This window comes from Bos javanicus, chromosome 15, assembly GCF_032452875.1.
Source record: "Bos javanicus breed banteng chromosome 15, ARS-OSU_banteng_1.0, whole genome shotgun sequence".
Taxonomy (NCBI): Eukaryota; Metazoa; Chordata; class Mammalia; order Artiodactyla; family Bovidae; genus Bos; species Bos javanicus.
The window spans coordinates 53855642-53878123 of NC_083882.1; the positions used below are offsets into that span (position 1 = coordinate 53855642).

General features: G+C 44.2%; 1 protein-coding gene across 5 annotated transcripts in view; it reads right to left on the bottom strand.

Moving 5' to 3' along the window:
- P4HA3 (prolyl 4-hydroxylase subunit alpha 3) overlaps nt 1–22482 on the bottom strand; it is a 73499-nt gene that overhangs the window by 32026 nt on the left and 18991 nt on the right. For 3 of the 5 annotated variants that reach the window (XM_061380803.1, XM_061380802.1, XM_061380805.1), the window contains 8 exons: nt 21442–21493; nt 18003–18166; nt 17586–17762; nt 9152–9216; nt 6691–6850; nt 5648–5710; nt 2625–2693; nt 932–1012 (listed from right to left, as the gene is read on the bottom strand). In XM_061380803.1, coding sequence (XP_061236787.1) covers nt 932–1012; nt 2625–2693; nt 5648–5710; nt 6691–6850; nt 9152–9216; nt 17586–17762; nt 18003–18166; nt 21442–21493 — 831 coding nt within the window. Of the gene's footprint in view, nt 1–915; nt 1013–2624; nt 2694–5647; nt 5711–6690; nt 6851–9151; nt 9217–17585; nt 17763–18002; nt 18167–21441; nt 21494–22482 lie in introns of all 5 variants that reach the window. The other 2 variants (XR_009729640.1, XM_061380804.1) reach the window with 1 other exon arrangement.

The window sequence follows — 22482 nt, forward strand, 5'->3', positions numbered from 1 at the left end:
ACCCTTGGGGACTCACTTGCCTCACCTTGGTCCCAGGCCTGTCACAGACTACAAGATGTTGCTTCCAGTAGCAATAAAGAGCAGGAAGGGCAGTGGTCCCTGGAAAAAGTCCCCACAGGTCCTGTCTACTAGAGACTTAATTTTCAACCCCCTGGGTACTGTGGTCACTTATCCTTCATGTAGCTCCTGAAAGCCCCTTCTCCCACAGGGTACCATTTCAGGGCAGTGAGAGAAAAGGCATGGATCCCCTGGTCAGGTCCACCTCAGCACAAGAGTCCCTCCTCTACTTGTTCTGTCTTAAGAGCTAAGTTCTCATGGATACACGTATGACATGAGCGTGTCCCTTACTTATCTCTTCCTTGTTTGACCTCTCCTCATGGGAAAGCACTTGATGGTTTTCTCCTTGGAACAGAGGAGTGGGACTTTGCACTGATTCTTCTTTAGCTGTCCTGAGGAATCAGGGCCTATCTGGTCAGGCCAGTCAACTTTTACTGACACTAGCTATAGGACAGAAGCCTCCCCTTTATGGGCTCCTAATGTACTTGCGGCCACTAGCCCAGAATCTGATCACCTCAATATAATGTGGCATTGCTATGAAGCTTTTTTCCCCCTAATTTTGTTATTTTCCATTTAATTTTTTAAAGTTGACTTGCTGTGTTTTCATTTTTATTCAGTTCAAGAAATTTTCTTCTTTATTTCTTTTTGCCACGCAGTATGTGGGATCTTAGTTCCCAGACCAGGGATCAAATCAGGCCCCCTGCAATGGAAGCTCGGAGTTTTAACCACTGGGCCACCAGGGAAGTCCCTGTTATGCAGCTTTTGGAATGAAAGGCTATGTTATTTTCTATCCAACCCCTATTTCACTTTCCCCTGAAGCCTTCACCCCTTTCCCATGCCCAGAAAGGCAGGCCTTACCCCATTTATCTCCTACCAGGACAGGGCAGGCAGCATGAAGTGTGTCACCATCCCCTTCACCACTCCTATGCAGGTTCCACCAAAAGAGTGCTGCATTCTGAAAGCAAGCAGACCCCGCCCCAGGGAAGGTCAGCTCAGAGTCTCAGGCCTAGGGAAGGACTTGACGAGGACAAATGCGTGCGTGTCATTAACCAAGAAAACTGTCCATGCAGATGGGGGCAAGGAATACATAAGATGGCACAAAATGATAGACAAGCTGCCATTGACTCATTCACTGATGCCTTACTTACTGAGGGCCCTCCCCTACTCCAGACCCTGTGGATGCAGAGACAAGTCATGATCAATTCTGCTCTCAGGGAGCTCACAGTCTTGCAGGAGAGAGACATAAAAACAAACCAGGAGGAGACTGACAGGTGCCAGGGGAAGGGGGAGCACGGGTGTCACGGGATCACTCAGGACAGGCACTCAACAAAAAGCACAAGGGGAGCAAAATATTCCTCACACAACTAAGAACTTCATTCTGATGCTTAGCCTTTCTCAGGCACTTCTAATAACACCCCCAGGAAGCAGGCACCATTGTCATGTCCACCTTAGCAGAAAGGAAGTTGAGGCATAGGGGCTTTAAATAACTAAGAAGGATCAACGTCAGAACTCAAACCCAGGTGTTCTGACTCCAAATCTTCTATATTCTTTCTACCTCTTATACTCAGATTTCTCTCCTACACACTTACTTTATCCCTGGCCAAACCGCTGAATTTTGCTAAATACCCGGCATATTACTTGTATGCTTAGGATGTGCTGGGCACTGTTTTAAGTGCTAGAAGGCACGATCTCAATTATTTGTCTTCATTTCATTCCGGAAGTAATTAAGGGCTGCCATCCCTGATTGATTGATTGATTGCTGTGAAATTTGGGGGAGAAATTAAGTAAACCTCTTACCACATTGGCCCTCCTCTAATGCCTTGCTTGACTTTATAGCTCTTCTTGCAGTATATACCATTACTGACTGTTAACCTCTCCGTGAGCTCCTAGAGGCAAGGACTATGACCTTTCCTCTGTACTCTGAGTGCCTCTGCTGCTGCTGCTGCTGCTAACTTGCTTCAGTCGTGTCCGACTCTGTGCGACCCCATAGATGGCAGCCCACCAGGCTCCCCGTCCCTGGGATTCTCCAGGAAAGAACACTGGAGTGGGTTGCCATTTCCTTCTCCAATGCATGAAAGTGGAAAGTGAAAGTGAAGTCGCTCAGTTGTGTCCGACTCTTCGCGACCCCATGGACTGCAGCCCACGAGGCTCCTCCGCCCATGGGATTTTCCAGGCAAGAGTACTGGAGTGGGGTGCCATTGCCTTCTCCGCTGAGTGCCTCTAGCCCCCAGTATTTACTGAAAGAATGATTGAAGGGACCAGTTGCTGCTGAGATTCTGAAGAGGAATAAAAGATTTCTCACCTTCGACGAGTTCTGTTGTAATAGAAAGGCAGACATGTAATCATCTACTTGTAATACAAGTGTAAATAAGATTAAAAAAAACTAGAGGTACAAGTAAGTGCAGTAGTCAAGAAAACTGAGGAACTATCTTTGATTCTGGGAATCAAGAAAGACCTCTTTTTTGCCCCCCTCCCAGAACAGGCGTGCAAGCACTGACAGCACGAAAGTTGAGGTGTTAGTTCGAACAATCCTGAAAATCACCTGTTGGCATCAGACCCACACTCACCTTGACCACAGGAACGCTGAAGTTGCCGTAGATGAAGGCTGTGGCTCCTCCGGCTTCCACCGAGCTCAACTACAAGGCCAGAGGGAAAGCCAGAGTTGAAATAGCCCGACTGCCTTACTCTGCTCCACGTGACATCTGATGTCATTTCTGCATAAATTTCCCTCCTGTGTGCCCCTATTTCGACTCTAGGAGAAATACTTATGGAAAGACAATCACCCAATTTAGGAATGCAGACAGCCTACTCAGTGGCATCAGTGTTTGCCTGCATGGTCACGAGAGGACATTTAGAAATCCCCCCTTACTTTACCCTTGCAGCTAACATCCTTATTGAGGGTTACCATGGGTAGGTCCAAACTTTGAGACCCTCAGGAAGAAATGTAGTTTATATCACAGCCCAAGACACACAGACGTGTCCCTAAGTTTCATAGAACATTCTTACTACATGAGATACTGTCTGTTATTTCCCATTTTATTTTATTCTCTTCTAGTTCAGATTTCTTAAATGCTGACCAGATCCACTAAATTGATTTCACAGCCTAGTAATGCATCAGGACCAATGGCTTACAGAACACTTCGTTTTTGAAGGCTAGGCCTCATAGAAACTACTGATTGCTCCTTTGGTGTGTTTCCCAGATCACTCAGACCCTCTCCAGGTAACCTCAGCTAAAGAGCTCACCACTGGTATATTCTAGAATTATAGATATGTTTACTTAATTTGAAGAGTTTTTACTGATTTTCAAAGAATACACAACCTAAACACTTTGAAAAATACTGGAAAATACTTTAAAATACTTTATATTATTCATCATCTTACCATTCAGGGAAAAAAAAGCACTTTTATAGTTTAACTATAATAGTTGACACTTATTGAGCAATGACCGTATGTTAGTTAGGCATCATACTAAATCCTTATTCCTCACAACAAATATATCATCCTTAATTAGGATTGTTGTTATTCACAGTCTAGGGATAAGGAAGCCAAGTCTCAGAGAGACTGAGTAGTTTACGAAAGGTCACATAACTCCAATCCAGGACTGGAGCTGAGCCAATGCTGACTACAAAGACCCTGCTGGTAACCACTGTATGGCACTCTTGCACACTACCTGTGGTATCATAGCACAGTGGGGTGGAAGGACTTAAACAACAGATTGAAAAGAGAATTGGATCAGTGTGCTGTGAGGCTCCAGAGCAGGGCATCGATTGTGAGCTTGGTGGAGGGCAGGGAAATCTTCCCTCTGTAAACCTTCCACTGCTTTGTACTGGGACTGATCTTATATCCAGTCTGAGTAGAAAATCACTAACCTGATTTCAACTCAATCCTCTACTTCTTAAAGATTATTTTCCCCCTATAATATTATTCTTATATTCTCCACAAAACTTATCTCTTGTCTTCAGAAATGTTTATGATGGTCTTAACCCTAATCTGAAGATGAAAGAACTGGGAATAAGCTAGCACTTCCTAGGTCCCACAGTCCCTTCCTGGAGTCCTATACTTGCTTTCTAGGATTGAACAATAAAAACATACTGTATGAAACTTCACAGAGAGAGATCCCCTCACCTGACTTCATCAGGTCCTGCTGACAGCCCTGTGAGGAGGTGCAGAGCAAGAAAACAAGCTCAGAGAACTGTGATTTGTGCTGAGGCCACATGTTAAGTGGCAGAACCTGAATCAGGCCAACTGACTCCAAATCCAAACGCATGCCATTCCACTGTGTATCAGAGGCTTAAAATCCAAACACAGACACACTCTTGCATTTGCCACTTAAAACTGCTGGACTCCTGCATCTGTGCTACCCTTACCATGGTAACCAGGCCTCTGTAATCAGGGAGTCAGCTGCAGAAGACACTAGGGGGATAAAGAACAGAGAGATTGTGGCCCCTGGACGTCCTGTTCTTTCTGCCTATGACTTCACAGATTGTGACCTCCCATGCCAGCTTGAGTCATCAACCAGAGATGCACTAGCTGCTGATCCAAGCCATGTGCCCTGCCCGGAGAGCTGACGTCAGCCATCCCTCCGCCTGATCAGAATGTTCAGAATGACCACAAGAGGCCAGACACCACTGGCAGTGGCAGCTTTACAGTTTTGCAGAAAGTGAAAACCGAGCCATGTGAAAAAAGCCACATTGGGACTGCCAGGAGTCAGACTATAGAGTGCTGGCCTCTGTTCTTTCTTGGCTGCACTGTGGAGACCAGATACAGGACTAAGGAAAGAGGGGATGCTAGGGTGGGGGTGTCTGCTACTCTAATGAGCCCAAAACCAGGCCCTCATCTTAGGGTGTAATGTAGAGCATGTATATTTAACGTTATAATACACCTCTTATGCTTTAAATGACAGATGACTGATATTATGACTTGTCCAAAGAGAAGGAGGCAAAACCACATAATCTGACAGGAAAAGGATAGGTGAGATAATAAAGACCAGGTCAGGTCAGAAACTAGGAGAAGAGGCCAATTTACTGTTTTAAGGGGGTGTAATGTAGAGTTAACTGAAGACTTTATAAGGAGAAAAGGAAGAAAATTTTCATTACATATGAGAGAGCCACACTTATTGAATTTCTCTGAAGGCATCTCTGTTCTTCCTTCTCATAATCTCAGCTGCTTCATTTCTCTCCTCTCTTACCCTCACAGCTCCACGACCTCATCTATAGGTCCATGCTTTTCAACAGCAAGTAGTCTTATGGGACCTCAAAGAAAGAGAACCACATCCCCTTCCAGTGTTGTTCAGGTCCCAGGATCTCCTGGCCTTCATGTAAGGCCACTTCCCATCCTAATCACAGCTAACAACAAGGTCACAGTTAGGTCTACATAACGTCAGTTCTTTGAGGGCAGGAGCTGACATGTATTTTTTTATTCCTCCTATGGTGCCTAATGAGAGTGCTATATGAAATTTACAAACATCCTGGAGATTTTTCTGCTGTGAATATCACATAAAATCAGTATCTTATATTGCTTTGAAAACCATAAAATAAAAGAGAGAGAAATAATCATTAAGTAACCCCGGTCCCTCCAGAGGAAGACTCACATAGATCATAAATGTTGCGACCCGGTTCCCAGAGTTCATTCTGTACAGTGGGCTGCTTGGTGACTGAGACAAAAATAGAACACATCATTATTTTATGCATAAGGCATCAGAGTGACAACCAGAAGGTACCAGTATTCCACCACAATACAGGGAGGAGAAAAATGGGGGAGTCACAGATGGGAGAGAGCTTGAGCTATAACTGGTCACGTATGTGCCTGTCTTTGCTGGCAGTTACTCAATATATTTTTTTTTCCTTTTACCAATTTATTAGATACACATATAAGTGAACTGTATACTAATCAAACTAAATTGCTTGTTAGTAGTGAAAGGCTTCCCTGATAGTTCAACTGGTAAAGAATCCGCCTGCAGTGCAGGAGACCCCAGTTCGATTCCTAGGTCAGGAAGAGCTGCTGGAGAAGGGATAGGCTACCCATTCCAGTATTCTTGGGCTTCCCTTGTGGCTCAGCTGGTAAGGAATCACCTACAATGTGGGAGACCTGGGTTCGATCCCTGTGTTGGGAAGATCCTCTGGAGAAGGGAAAGGCTACCCACTCCAGTCTTCTGACCTGGTGAATTCCATGGACTGTATAGTCCATGGGTTTGCAAAGAGTCAGACACAACTGAGTGACTTTCACTTTCACTCCTCAGTGAAAAGACTGGTGGTTCATTGTATCTTCAGGTTGTTAGAGAAATAATATATAAAATGTTACAGATAATTATTCTGTAAACATGCCAAGTCGTAAGACTGGAATTCCTAATTATTTGCCAAAGAGACATATTCTTTTGTTACAGAAGAGTTTAACTGATATAATTTACATGTCATAAAATCCAGTCATTGTAAGAGTGTTTTTCAATGAGTTTTAGTAAAAAGATGAGTCAGCAGCTATCAGCTTGAAACTAAGACTTTCAGATCTACCTAGAACATGAACCTTTGTTCCAAGATTTCAGTGTCCCCTGAGGGCCCTATTAGAGCTCTGCCTCAGAGAAATAAATAATACCCCCTTTCCCTACCCCCAGGAGATGGTCACTGACCCCATAGTTACCGTAGCATGGTCAAAGTGAGGCTCATAGTGCCCTCCAATTCCATAGTTCACCACCTGGAGATACTCTGCGTAGGGAGGCTGGACATCAAGGCCCGTGAGGGCAGCAATGCGATGGTCAAGGGTCACCAGCACTGGGTCAACAGTGTCCTTCAGCCAGGCACTAAAACACACCACAAGTTGAAGCATTAGTGATCTGATGCCAGAAATGACTAACTGTGAATGATCGAATGATGTCATCTGCCAGAAGGAAGGCAGGCAGGGAGGACAGGAAATGCATTAATCTATCAAACGGGGGTGATAATATCTATTACAGAGACATGATCATGACAGATGATGCTTATGAAAATGCTTTGTAGGCTGTATGCTGGTGATTGCTGTAAAACGCAGAAAAATCTCTGTTCTTCTGCTCTACTCCAAGACAAACCATGATAGGTCAAAGGCCAAAGAGCAAAGTTCAGTCTTTTTTCCTGAATGTCTTATTGAGGTTCTGATAAAGTGGAGGATTTGGGATCAGAATGTAGGTCCCTGGGAAGTAAGGAAGCAAACCAGTGAGTCTCCTAGGGAGATGATGAGGGCTCTTAAGGGAAGTACCCTGGCACATCTGGGTCTATAAATGATGGATTAATTTGTTTATTCCTTTATATAGAGTGCATGCATAGTGCTATGCTGTGGGCACTGTGGTTTACAAGGGTACTCAAGACAAAGCTTCTGTGTTCAAAGAGCTCATTAGAAGAGACACACAAATATACACAAATACAACGAGTATAAATTGAAGTAGAAAAATGAGAACCAGCCTTTAAAGTCCTCAGGAGCACAGAGGAAGGAGATGTTAATTTTGACTGGCATGGCAGTAAGATGGACATGTAGGCCAAATTTTGAAGGGTGCATAAAATTTCAATAGATAGAAAAAACATAGGGGTATTTCAGGCTGAAGAAATAGCGTTAAGTGCAGATGTGGTGGGGTGACATAATATATATCAATGTGAAAGCGTCTGGTCTATGAGAGAAGTGACGGGAAATTAGGCTAGAAGAGCAGGCTCGGGGCATGTTGTGTAAGCTGAGGACCCTGGGTTCAGGGATCTGGTCTTGGTGGAAAACAAAAAAACAGTGGAGGTTTCTGTGCAGGAAACAAATTTAGTGATTAGGAGTTCACTGGTGACCTTTGAGGGACAAGTTCTAGTGAAGCTGTGAAGACAGAAAGTGAAAGGTTAGTCACTCAGTCGTATCTGACCCTGGACTGTAGCCTGTCAGGCTCCCCTGTCCATGGGATTTCCCAGGCAAGAATACTGGAGTGGGTAGCCATTTCCTCCTCCATGGGATCACTCAGTCACTCAGTCGTATCTGACCCTGGACTGTAGCCCATCAGGCTCCCCTGTCCATGGGATTTCCCAGGCAAGAATATTGGAGTGGGTAGCCATTTACTCCTCCATGGGATCTTTCCCACCCAGGAATTGAACCCTGGTCTCCCACACTGTAGGCAGATTCTTTACCATCTGAGCCACTGGGGAAGCCCTGTGAGGACAGAACCAAAATTCAAAATGAGTGCAATGTGATGGCTGGGGCTGGGGGTGGTGAATGAGGGGAGGCAATGAGGGTCTCAGTCTCTTTACCTGAAAAGTAAGGAGAATACCACCTCCTTCCCCTGAAAGCAGAACAGAAAGTTGAATTTTCCCCTTGACACCACAACGTCAGAAAGATTAGCAAAGCAATGAAGCTGAAGTTATACGGATTTTTCAAAACTTAGAAAATAACTTCCTAATGTAAACCAGACCAAGTAAGTTAAGCCAAAGCATTCTGAATCAAAGCTTTCATCACTCACTTCACTTCCCAGACTACAAAAACCATCCACCCAGCCTGAGGTCTGGCCTCTCCCCAAGGATGTCCTCGCTGTCTCCTATGGCTCCGGTGGGGACCCTCCTCTTACTGTATCATCCATACTGTCCTTATAGCGCAAACCAGGGGCTGCAGTGGGGCTGATTAGGGATGGAGGGGAGGGAATGCAGCTGGATCTTCCCCTCTAGAGAAGCCACCAGATCCAGAGATTCTGGCCCTCCCTCTTGCCTGAGTGGTGGCAAGTCATGCTTTGCATATGAATCAGAAGGTGGAACTAGAATTCTGTAAAGTCAAATTTTGAAGAGACTTTCTGGAAAAGCAATCCTGTTTAGGAGCACAACTACATACTTAATTTTTGGTCTAGGGCTTAGGAGCTTTTTCAACTCTTTCCCTAATGGTCTCCTAGTTAAGTATTCAGACCATGTAACAGCCTGTGAAAGGCCCTTGGGTGAGGGGAGTGGATATTGCTCCCTCTCAGCAAGAATGCACAGATATAAACCTGAACTATATAGGTTCTCCAGTGGAATCTCTGATGGCATCTGAATGACTGCTGCTGACCTTTAGTCATCTGTGCCAGGGTGGCCAGCAGGTGTGACCAGAGTCCCTGCCAAGGAAGGACCCCTCTTACCTCTTGCTGATGCGGTACTCCACTGGTAACTGCTTTTCACCTGACGCCACCACGGATCTCTGTAACTGGTGTGAAGGATGTAAGAGAAAGTCCAAGTGGTTACCATGCAAAGGGAAGGACTCTCATTTGCATAGACATGCCCCTCTCTTAGCATAAGCCTAACAATCACCAGTTTCTCCTTATAAAGGATATTTTGCACTCGCTACTAATTTAGTGATAGCTATTGATCTTGAAAAAAATAATAAGTGACATAAAAACTCAAAGTTGACAATAAACTTGAGCTTCATATCTGGTAAATACTTATGGTAAATACTAAATGTTCAAAAAAAGTCTGTTGGAACTAAAATAAAAGTGATTTTTAATCCCTTTTGCATCTGCAAGACTGTAAGTTTTGTAAGAACAAGGGCTGTTTCTTTTTTTTTTAATATGTATTTATTTGGCTGTGTCGGGTCTTAGTTGCGGCATGTGGGATCTTTCATTGCAGCACACAGATTCTCTAGTTGTGGCACATGGGTTTATTGCTTCATGGCATGTGGGATCATCTCAGTTCCCCAGCCAGAGATGGAACCCATGTCCCCTGCATTGCAGGGAAGATTCTTAACCACTGGACCACCCGGGAAGTCCCTAAGGGTTATTTCTTATTCATCTTTATATCCCAGTGTCTGGGTCAGCTAAGCTTTGACTTTAGTGTTTGTCAAATTAAATGACAAAGACAGGACACTCTGTACCCTCAGAGGCAGCCTGCTCCTTCTGAACAATTCAGATAAAATCCCTTCCTTACAGAGAATCAAAATCTGTTTTGCTTGCAGCTGCCTTTGTTATGGGGAAAAAACAACCAAACAGGTCTGAAGTCACTAATTCAACTGAATGTCTCTATTTTGTTCTGAATGTTCGGATAGGAATTTTAAATTATTTTTAAATAAAGTAGCCTCTAATTGCAAAAATACTGTACAAAGGACAGAAAGAGAAACAATATCTACATGAGGATGTCTGCTCCTGCATCCGACACCAGAATGTCAGCTCCATGAGGGCAAGCGCTTGGCCCTTTTTCAGTGCTGTATCCCGAGGGTGCAGAATAGGCCAGGCAGGGAGTAGGTGCTAAATATTGGTGAAATGCATCCAGGAGTTAATGAACCAGAGTCTTGAGCCTAACGACACAGTCCTGGCGCTTCATGTGCAGTCAGAGTAGAGCATGGAGCAACGAAGGGCACCCTTTCCTTTCTCAGAGGCTTCAACAATAATACTGTTCCTGCTGCTAAACCAGGTAGAGAACCTTGGAAAAGGCTCTTCCCTTCCCTAGACCCGTTTCCTCAGCTATAAAATGCAGCTTGTGAACAACACACTCCTGGACGCCTTCTCAGCCTCTCTCTCTACAATTCTGGGATGCAGAGAATCAGTAAGTGACTGATACTGTCTCTGTGTGGTCCTCTGTCTAGCTCCTCTCCCGAGCGTTCACAGTGAGGAGAGAGTCCCTGCTGCTCTTCTGGGGCAATATCAGTGGTTTAAAAACAAATCCTACAGAATCTCCACTCCACTCTGCCAGCCCCCTCCCTTCCAGAGCCACACTGCATTTCCACAATTATTTGTGTAAATTATCTGTATACTGCATTATACACTCTGCATAACAATTATTTACTGTGCATCCACAGTCATTCATTTGAGGGGACAAATACTTACTGGTTGTTCTCTGACTAAGCACTGTGCAGGATAACCATAAGTCATTCAGTGGGGCCCTTCTGGAAAAGTACAGGGTTACAGAAGAACAACCAGCCATTCTTACGAAGGACAGGAAGGCTTCCCTGGATGCCCAAAAGACAACTGGAATCACACAGGTGAAAAGAGGCCGAGGGAAGAGTGCTTCAGGCAGAGAGGAGTGTGTGGGAAGGCCAGTGAGAGCACTGCCTGTTCATGGAGGCACAAGTTGTTTAGCGTTTCTGGGGTGTCAGGGTAAGGCAGCATGCTGCAGAAAGGGTGGCAGTAGCCAGGCCAAGGGGCTCTGTAATCATTTGAGAGCAAAAGGGACCCATTAAAGAGTTTAAGCAAGGGCCTGACTCAGTGGAAAGTGACCGGTTGCAGATTGCTCTAGCTGCAACAGGCATAATACAGGGCCATGCATTTCAAGGACAACATATGATCCCTGCTAGCCTACAGTCTGGTTGAGGGAGATAAGGGACTAACTCGTGAAACTGTGAGCAATTCCAGACAACACGTAAATGGCAGGATAAATGAAAGTACCAAACGACTGGAGACAAAAACTCTTGAGTTCAGAGGAGGAAGGTTATTGTAGGTGGCCCCAAAAAGTGCTCTGGAAAAAATGTTCCTGCTGAAAGAATCTGTGAAAGTGGGCCAAAGCGGTAAGGGCTAGGAAGCCAAAAGAAGTGTCCAGTTTCAACTCAGTCTTCAAGAATGGGCAGAATGCAGATGGGGGAGGAATGATGAGAGAGCAGAGAAATTATTTTTTGAGAAACAGACAGTGAACAGGAGCAGAGAAATTCAACACAAGCCACTGAGGTGGCTTGGTTCCCGTGGGGCAGCCACTACCACACACACCCAGGACTTGTTCCTGGGTAAGCCAAAGGCGAGACAGGGACCAGCAATCCTGGCAAGACACTTCTGGGGGAAAGGAGTGTGGCAAGGTCTGTGCGTGCCAGACAGATGACCTGGCCACGGGGGATTAAATGAACATCTCCAAGTGGGCTGCCTGTCCTGTTACCACAGCAACAGAGTTGTCCTGAGGAAAAGGGAGCTTCAGGCCAAACGCTGCCGCTGGCTCACTGAGAAGCCAAAGATATTGAAAACGTATCGTTCCAATTCACGGGGAGCTTAATGGCTTCAAAAACTTTCTGTACAAAGATCCCAGATTCGTCTGAAGGGCTTTTAGATGGAATTATTTTGCTATTCTTCTCCTCCAATTCCTATCTGCTGCCAAAGTCTCCCTCAAAATCTGCAGGCCTGATCAGGGCGCTCTCCAATTTCAAATTGTCCCACTGCTTCCCCTGGCTTTTGGGATAAAATCCAAACTCCCCAGCGTGGTACTTCTGGAGCTCCCAATTGTGTCTCACCTTGCATCTCCCATCACCTCCCACACCCACCCCTGCCCACTTCAGCCCCTAGCTTCCCCCTACTCTCTGAACACACCACACAGCAGGCCTGTGCACAGACTGCCTGTCTTCCTGGAATATTCTTTGTCACCTTTCACTCAGATGAATCTCACATCCACGGGGAAGCCTCTGTTTTTCTCCTCCCTCTGCCTCTATTTGCTCTTCATCTGACTACCTTTCCCTTGGAGGAAGGTTCTCATTTTTATGCTGCTGTAGCACAACACCAATACTTATTACAGGATGTATCACAGTGCATTGTAAATATCTCTTTCCCCTTCTTCAGGAAGCTCTGAAATCAGAGGGAGCAATACTTAACCTCCGTGTAGCAGCCCAGAACCCAGTACAGCATCTAGCACACAGCACACTCTGTTCTAGTGATGAATGACGGTCTGGCTGCCAGGGCAAACAGCACACTGTGAAGGCCATGACGTCTGCTTTGACACAGGGATTCTGAAACTGTCTTATGTGCCATTTGAAAAGAGGCAATATACTTAAATAGCAGTGAGGTCAACTGCATGACCTTTCTAAATATTTGCCACACTTCCTGGATTTTAAATAACTTATTGGAATTCTGTCACCTCCACTAGCTTTGTTCATAGTGATGCTTCTTAAGGCCCACTTGACTTTGCACTCCAGGATGACTGGTTCTAGGTGAGTGATCATACCATCATGGTTATCCAGGTCATTAAGATCTTTTTGTATAGTTCTTCTGTGTATTCGTGTCACCTCTTCTTAATATCTTCTACTTCTGTAAGGTCCACACTGTTTCTGTCCTTTATTGTGCCCATCTTTGCCTGAAATGTGCGTTTGGTATCTCTAATTTTCTTGAAGAGATCTCTAGTCTTTCCCATTCTATTGTTTTCTTCTATTTCCTTGCATTGTTCACTTAAGGCTTTCTTATCTCTCCTTGATATTCTTTGAAACTCTGCATTCAGATGGATAAATCTTTCCCTTTCTCCTTTGCCTTTCTCTTCTCTTTTCTCAGCTATTTGTAAGGCCTCCTTAGACAACCATTTTGCCTTTGCATTTCTTGGGGATGGTTCTGGTCACCACCTTCTGTACAATGTCCCGAACCTCTGTCCATAGTGCTTCAGGCACTCTATCAGATCTGATCCCTTGAATCTTTTTGTCACTTCACTGTATAATCAGAAGAGATTTCATTTAGGTCATACCTGAATGGCCTAGTGGTTTTCCCTACTTTTTTCAATTCAAGTCTGAATTTCTCAATAAGGAACTGATGATCTGAGTCATAGTCAGCTCCAGGTCTTGTTTTTGCTGACTGTGTAGAGCTTCTCCATCTTTGGCTACAAAGAATATAATCAATCTGATTTTCAGTACTGACCATTTGGTGATGCCTATGTGTACAGTCATTTCTTGTATTGTTGGAAGAGGGTGTTTGCTGTGACCAGTGTGTTCTCTTGGCAAACTGTTAGCCTCTGCCCTGCTTCATTTGTACCCCATGGCCAAACTTGCCTATTACTCCAGGTATCTCTTGACTTCCTACTTTTGCATTCCAGCACCCTATGAGGAAAAGGACATCTTTTTTTGGTGTTAGTTCTAGAAAGTCTTGTTGGTCTTTATAGAACTGTTCAGCTTCTTTGGCATTAATGGTTGGGGCATAGACTTGCATTACTGTGATGCTGAATGGTTTGCCTTGGAAATGAACTGAGATCATTCTGTCATTTTTGAGACTACACCCCAAGTACTGCATTTTGAACTCTTTTGTTGACTATGAGGGTTATTCCATTTCTTCTAAGGGATTCTTGACCACAGTCATAGATATAATGGTCATCTGAATTAAATTCACCCATTCCTGTCCATTTTAGTTCCCTGATTCGGAAAATGTTGCTGTTGACTCTTGCCATCTCCTGTTTGACCACTTCCAGTTTACCTTGATTCATGGATCTAACATTCCAGGTTCCTATGCAATACTGTTGTTTATAGCATCAGACTTTACTTTCACCATCACACACATCCACAACTGGGTATCATTTTTTGCTTTGACTCAGGCTCTTCATTCTTTCTGGAACTACTTCTCCACTCTTCTCCAGTAGCATATTGGACACCTACCGACCTGGGGGGTTCATCTTTCAGTGTCATACCTTTTTGTTTTTTCATATGTTCATGAGTTCTCAAGGCAAGAATGCTGAAGTGGTTTGCCATTCCCTTCTCCAATGGACAACATCTTATCAGAATTATGACCCATCCATCTTGGGTGGCCCTGCACAGCATGGCTCATAGTTTCATTGAGTGCTGCACTTAATATGCCAGCAAATTTGGAAAACTCAGCAGTGCCCACAGGACTGGAAAATGTCAGTTTTCATTCCAACCCTAAAGAAAGGCAATGCCAAAAAATGTTCAAACTACCACACAATTGTGCAAATCCTTCAAACTAGGCTTCAACAGTATGTGAACCAAGAACTTCCAGATATACAAGTCTGGATTTAGAAAAGGCAGAGGAACCACAGATCAAATTGCCAACATTCGCTGGATCATAGAAAAAGCAAGAGAATTCCAGAAAAGCATCTATTTCTGCTTCATTGACTATGCTAAAGCCTTTGACTGTGTGGATCACAACAAACTGTGGAAAATTCTTAAAGAGATGGGAATACCAGACCATCTTACCTGCATCCTGAGAAACCTGTATGCCGGTCAAGAAGCAACAGTTAGAACTGGACATGGAACAACAGACTGGTTCCAAATAGGGAAAGGAGTATGTCAAAGCTATATATTGTCACCTTGCTTATTTAAATTATATATGGAGTATATCAAGTGAAATGTTGGGCCACATGAATCACAAGCTGGAATCAAGATTGCTAGAAGAAATAACAATAACCTCAGATATGCAGATGATACCATCCTAATGGCAGAAAGCAAAGAGGAACTAAAAAGCCTTTTGATGAAGGTGAAAGAGGAGACTGAAAAAAATGCCTTAAAACTCAACATTCAAAAACTAAGATCATGACAAATAGATGGGGAAACAATGGAAACAGTGACAGACTTTAATTTGGGGCTCCAAAATCACTGCAGATGGTGACTGCAGCCATGAAATTAAAAGATGCTTGCTCCTTGGAAGTAAAGCTATGACAAACCTAGACATCATATTAAAAAGCAGAGACATTACTTTGCCAACAAAGGTCCGTCTAGTCAAAGCTATGATTTTTCCAGTAGTCATTAATGGATGTGACAGTTGATCATAAAGAAGGCTGGAAAGTGAAAGTGAAAGTCACTCAGTTGTGTCCAGCTCTTTGCGACCCCACGGACTATACAGTCCACGGAATTCTCCAGGCCAGAATACTGGACTGGGTAAGCGCCGAAGAATTGATGCTTTTGAACTGTGGTGTTGGAGAAGACTCTTGAGAGTCCCCTGGACTGCAAGGAGATCAAACCAGTCAATTCTAAAGGAAATCAGTCCTGAATATTCACTGGAAGGACTGATGCTGAAGCTGAAGCTCCAATACTTTGGCCACGTGATGTGAAGAGCCAACCCACTGGTGAAGACTCTGATGCTGGGAACGATTGAGGGCAGGAGGAGAAAGAGGTGACAGAGGATGAGATGGCTGGATGGCATCACCTACTCAATGGACATGAATTTGAGCAAACTCCAGGAATTAGTTAAGGGCAGGAAAGCCTGGTGTGCTGCAGTCCATGGGATCTCAAACAGTTGGACACAACTGAGGGACTGAATAACAACAATACTTTCTGGAGGACTAACTCCCCTCCCCATCAACATAAAGCTTGGCACAGTGGCTGCAGAGCCTTCTCCATGGAAGAATGAGATATACCCACCAAGCTGACTGCAGTGTTGGCTACATGTCTTGCTTTAAGCAGGGAAATGTGGATGGAAGTAATGCCTGGTGCTTCCAAGCAGAAGCTATAAAAGCCAGCTAGTAGTTTGCCATCTTTGTGTTTTTCCTCTCCCATGAGATGGCAATGTTCCAAACAGAGGCTGCTCTGTTGGGCTGGGTCCGAGAGTAAGGACAACATGGGGCAGAGCAGCAACCAGCACAAGACAGACATATAACGTGAGGACCAAGCCAGCCTCTACTGCTGTTGTCCTCCCTGAGATTTGGGGGCTGCTTGTTACTGTTAGAGGAAACCCTAACTGTAACTGCCTATTCTGTAGGCACCATTTGTGTGAGTTCTTTTATAATAGGAGGTTCTGATAAGGAACGCGGAACTAACAAGACACTACCAGCAGGAAGAATTTGGGAAAATTCATCTCACATGGAGATGCCACATGTCCTACCACCTCCCAGAATCCTTCTTGCTGGAATCCATCTTGGCTGAGCAATGTGTGCACCACCAGGAAGGACCCTGAGTCAGAATGATTGCCCAGAGGCAAGCTGGAAATTAATCCCATCACAAAAAAAAACAAGACTGCGAGCCACACGGCAGAGCAGTCCTCCTGGGCTCCCTTACCTTCCTGCTCTCCGCTCAAGCACCTTTTCTCAGTAAAGTTTCTTGCTTTGTCAGCATGTGTATCTCCTTGGACAATTCATTACCGAGTGTTAGGCCAGAGCCCACTTTCAGGCCCTGAAGGGGGTCCCTCCACTTCCGGCAACATTACCAAATAAATATAACAGCCTAAGTTAACTGATACATAAAGGCGAATAGCAGAGCAGCAATCAGTGTAGCTCTGGGTTCCAATTCTGGGCCAAGCCATATATGTGACCCGAGGTCTCTTTCCCTCTCCGGGCCTCGGATTTCTTTTTAACAAAATAATGACGTTTAACTAAATAATCTTCACACTCTTTTTCTGTGCTAGGAAATCTCTCCTTTCCCCTGTCATTTGACCCCTTTTCTTCCTTTTTCTTTCTGTTTTTGGCCACACCAAACAGCTTGTGGGATCTTAGTTCCCCAACTAGGAGTCAAACCCAGGCCCCAGGCAGGCATTGAAAGCGCTGAGTCTTAACCACTGAAACACCAGAGAATTCTCCCACCCTTTTTTTCCTTCTATCACTTATATGGAATGATTGGGGATGGGGGGCTTCCTTTAATTTTTTTAGATTAAATTTACACACAGTGATATACATAGATCTCAAGAGTACCATTTGCTGAGTTTTCACAAACATACAACCATGTACTCCACATCCCTAACAAGACATTGAAAGCACATTGTGAATACCCCAGAAAATCCCCTTGTACTTTTCTCAGCCAGAAGCAACGACGACTATGAGTTTTTTCACTGCTGATTAGTTTTATGGAATGGCTGGTATTTTGAAGTCCTGAACAGATGAACTATCTAGTTCAGGCTGCCTGTTCTCACACTCTGAACATCAGTCAGGCAAAGAAACAAAGGGAGGTTCTCAGCAGGCCTTGCGGACACTCACCCATGGTTCCGCAAGCCCTTTGATCGTCTGAGCCTCGGCGTCACTGACAAAGTCATGGTAGAGAACAACATAGGGCTCCAGGTGGATGACCTCCTTCCGCACAGGCTGGAGCAGCAGGTAAGGACTGGAACTGGTCTCATAGGAGCAGTAGAGGCTGGGGATCCGGTAGTGAGTAGGCTGAAAGGAAAGACTAGAATCAGCTTAGAAGAAGGGTCTAGAAGTGGAAACCAATTTATGGGAACTCCAGCATAAGAAGCCTGAAATTCAGGAGATTCAGAATTCAGTCACTGGTATTGTCCAAGTGAGCTTTATTATCTTCTTTAATGCATCAGTTTTTCCCTTTAAATTGTCCCAATTCTACCTTTTCTCCCATCCCCCAAACTGGTTCCCCCTTTTTCTTCCCGTGAGAAGTGGTACCTGGGAACCCAGGGTCTGACATAACCCCTCGTAGGTGTCCCTGGTCTGCAGGTGGGGCACATTGGGTCTCTGCATGACAGTCTCTGCTACAGCCTGGTTAGGGCTCTCTGCCAAGAGCTTTTCATACTTCAAGACATTTCTGGCCACCCTTTTATTATCTGGGCCTGGAAGAAATCAGCAGGAAAAAATACAAATTAACAGATTAACAAACAGTGGTCCCAGGGAGTGCTGCCGAGGTTTCCTGCAGCTTCACTGTTACACACCACCAGCACCCGGACAACTTCCTATGTCCATGCACAGGAGGATGTAAGGCCCTCACCCCTACAGCAGGATTAAGCAGGGCCTGGTAGACCTGAAGGAACACTCTTAGACCAAGGGATCATGAGGATGGGGCTGCAGGATAGTGTGATGGTCAGTTTTATGTTTAGGAAAGAAGCTTCAATCATTCATTCACCCGTCCACTCAGTAACTTTCCAGTGAACATGTACCAGACATTGTGCTAGAGGCTAAACTCTCAGAGTTTAGAGTCTATCAGAGAAAAGACACATTGACTACTTACAACAAAACACAACAAGAAAGTACTATGAAAGAGAAGTCCAGAGAGCCAAAGCCTACCGCAGAGAGACTCGCTCCATTCTTCCCTTGAGAACTGGAAGCTAAACTATTCCCTGCCGGAGACCAGCCCCGGCTGATCCAGGGTATTCGAAGGAGAGACGGCATAGGCGAGGATCAGGATACAATAGCTTCAATTAGATATTAATTAAAGATATAAAGAGTAATAGAATAAGGATAGCTCAGTAGAAAAATTCAGTGGAGAAAAGAGGCTGAGTAGCTTGGTTTACGCGGGAGACCAATAAAACTTCAAGACAAGAAGTTTGCACCACTTACGTAGGCCATAGGCGTCCTTCCGTTCTCCCGAAGGAGAGGAGACACAGGCCTCCCCGGTCAGATCTTAGAAGCCCAGGCATAATTAGTAAGCATGGTGGGTTCCACGTTCCAGATGGAGACCCAGCCAGAGTGAGAGAGAGAGAGAGACATGGGGAGACCAGTATTTCGAGAAACTGATCCCAATTCTTTATTTTCCATGGTCTACTTTTATACACTGAGATGTTATGCAAAAGTCACGCAGGGTCAGCAGTCCTGACTTTTATTAAAGTCAGGTGCTTCACACAAATGTATACAGAGGTCTTAGGGGTGTTACATCATCTTCTGGCCAGGGGGGCCTGCTGACAATTTACGACCTTCTCCTTGTGACAGCGGTCAGTCAATCAGGACACTTATTTCTCCAGGGCTGATTATTCTCAAAACAGACGCCACCCAAATAAAGTTACATTCCTACAGGGTGACGGTGTAGTGGGTTTTAGTTAAGGAAAGAATTTACTTAGCCTAAGGTCTAACGTGATTAATATCAAAGGTTAATACTGATTTCTTCTATATATTCATTAATGTGTGTAAGGGCAGGGGATGTGGAGACTTAGCAACAAACATTGGCTCAACAAATGAAAAACCCTTCACCAACACAATTTCTAATTAGCCCACGATACTTATAGTTTTCTAACTTCTCTAAAGAACCTGTTTTTAGAGGGTTTAAAGCATCTCGTGCCTCTCACGGTTGGGAGGCTGTGAGCAATCACATGTGGCCCGACGAGCCTGTCAGGCAGGCTAGAGAACCTTCAGAGGAGTTTGTAGGTTAAAACACTCTTGTCACACCCAAGAGTTTTTATTGACTGGAGCTCTAGGTTAACTCCTTCTCCGAAAGAGGTGGTGGGGGACAGCCCCCCGTAAAGTCAGAGGTGTAGGTAAGAGCACAAAGTAGTAAAGTAGGCAGGCTCTGGTTATGGGGGTAGACGCTCGAGGATTTCCAGGGGGACTCCTGAGGCTTGATCCCGCCTTTGCATATGTCGAGCCTCCTTCCTCATGACCTTTGCCATGGGCGGAGTACCTCACTCTGGCCCCCAACAATTCCCAACTCTACTAGATTCCTCAGAATGCCTGCCTGGCCTAGACACAACAGAGCAGTATGGGACAAAGGTGTTCTAGACTTTGGTTCTAGCCAAGGTCCCGACAGGGATCTTGTGTCTTGTTTGTATCCACTTTAGGTGCAGATCCGCCGTGAGTTGGCAGCTACCCATGGCCAGCTAGCCTCTGCATTATCTCAGTGCATCTCGGAAGGAGGTGCTCCATTGCTGTAAGGGTCACAAAGCATCTTTCTCTGAGGAGCTCAATGTGTTTCTAACACTTCCACCGTTACCATCATTCTGGCCAATGAGGGGACAGAAATTATCATCCTTTTTTTAACCAAAGGAGAAATAAAATTTGAAGGAATAGAAACATTGGGCCCAAAATACCAATGAAAATATTGCGAGACCATTTATGGAACAAGGAATTTTAATTTGCTGTGTCTACTTATTCACCTTTAATAGTGCACAATTTACGTTCTCTGGGATATGCAGAGATTTTAATAGTTCAAGCACAAAAAATAGAGGGGCTGGGTTATCACTTTGTCTGTACCACTAACTGTCCACATGTTTCCAGACCACACAGCTACTGCCTTATCCTACTGTTTGCCAAACTATCAGAAAGGAATAACATTACTAAATGGATTCATTAAAAAGTCATACATATTTTTGTGAAGTCCTACAGGAAATACATCATAAATACTGGGTTGGCCAAAAAGTTTGGTGTTTTAACGACCTTTTTGGCCAACCTAATTTTGTGAATGGTTATTACATATCTTAACATATCTGATACATATACATATCTGTAAATACACATATCTGTAACATGTACCTATCTTTTAGTATCCATCTTATTAAAAGAAAACCTGGGAAGCCCTCTACCACCAAAATTTTAAGCAAAAATATCTAAGCAGAGTTAAGCTAGCAAATCTCTCCCCCAGTTTAACTCTGGTGAAACGCTGCTTGAGAGGGTTGAAGCTGAACTCTGTGGCCAGCTGGGCAGGAGGCTTGCATAGCAAAGTGAGCTCCAGTATAAAGAGAAGAATTGCTATCTTTCTGTTAGCAGCCAAAGTGAACACCCTGCTGAGTCGCTCTCCTTCTTGCACACACAGCTCTCATTGATTGCACTCATTCCCAGGTCTATTCCCAAAACCTGGATCTTTGAATGTCCCTGAAGAAATTGGCTCCCAACCTAGGACTTGTTCCCCACTGAAGCAACACTAATACATATGACTCAATAGGGGTGGAGGAGGAAGGCACACGCTGGTATCTTTTTCTTAGCACTTCCAATGAACTTAAAAACTCCCCCTGGTGCACTGAACAGTATGTTAAGATTTAATCAAAAATTAGAAATGTGCCTTGGATTATGAGATTCAAAAAATAAAAACAGACAGCTATACTTCATTTGCAGGGATGAAAGGCCAAGAGCAAGAGGGATTTCCCACAGGTCTGACCTGTGGTTATCTTTTATGGTTACGTACTGTACAGAAGAAACTCCCGGGAAAGGTTGAGGGCACACAAAACATTTCCTGCCTGTAAAAAAAGAAAGAAAAGGAAAAGAGTCAGTTAACGGCGCTGAGGATATCTCCCCTAATGAATCATTAAATGGATTAAAAAAAACTCTAAAATAAGCTTACCAATAGTAGATAGTAAGACTCACTGAAATGAGCTGCAGACTAAAATGTAGAGATTCTCTGTCCTAATTCAGGATTTGCAGCCCTGATGCAAATCAGCTCTCCTCAGTTTCCTCATTTACAAATGACTTATTACCACCCTTACCAGGGAAGGGAGAAAAATAAGTGAAAATAAACTTTCTTAAAATTCCCTCAAATCTTTCAAAGCATGCAAAACCATATAATTGTAGGGTGTTGTTGTTTTGGTATATTTTATTAGTAAACGTTAATATGGAACTGCAACAATCCTACTAAGAATATGATGTGTTCTCCAGGTTCAGCACTTCTGAGAATCCACAAAGTTAGTGAGGGGAAGAAAAAGGAAGAGCTAAACCTGAACCATTCCCACTGCATAGCAATGGCTCTCCCTGCAGCCATTCAACCTTGGACTACACACGGCTGAAAGCACACACAGGCTTTCCAGACAAGCCTGGGGAACAGAACTCGGGGCGGGTGGGCTGTCATCCTGCTCTGGGTGCTGCGAAATGATGATAAGTCACTAGACCTGTATGTCCTTCTGATCATTTCACTTTTGCATGTTAAAAAAAATGCATTTTTAATGATAAAAGCAAGAAGAAGGACACTATAAAACATACGAGAAATGGGGGTAAAGGTTCCACTGAAACTCAGGCATTTCAAAAATTTTGGAACAATACATAGTGTGTACACAGTTACAGTCATATTTATTACACATTTTCATTTCCTGATTGTTTCCCTCTACAGTGTAATCAGGAGTACTTTCTATATTTTTACATAGTCCTCAGAAACAGCATTTTTTAATTAGTACTTTTCACTGTGGTAAACATAAATTTACCATCTTAATCATTTCCAAGTGTACGGGTCAGTAGT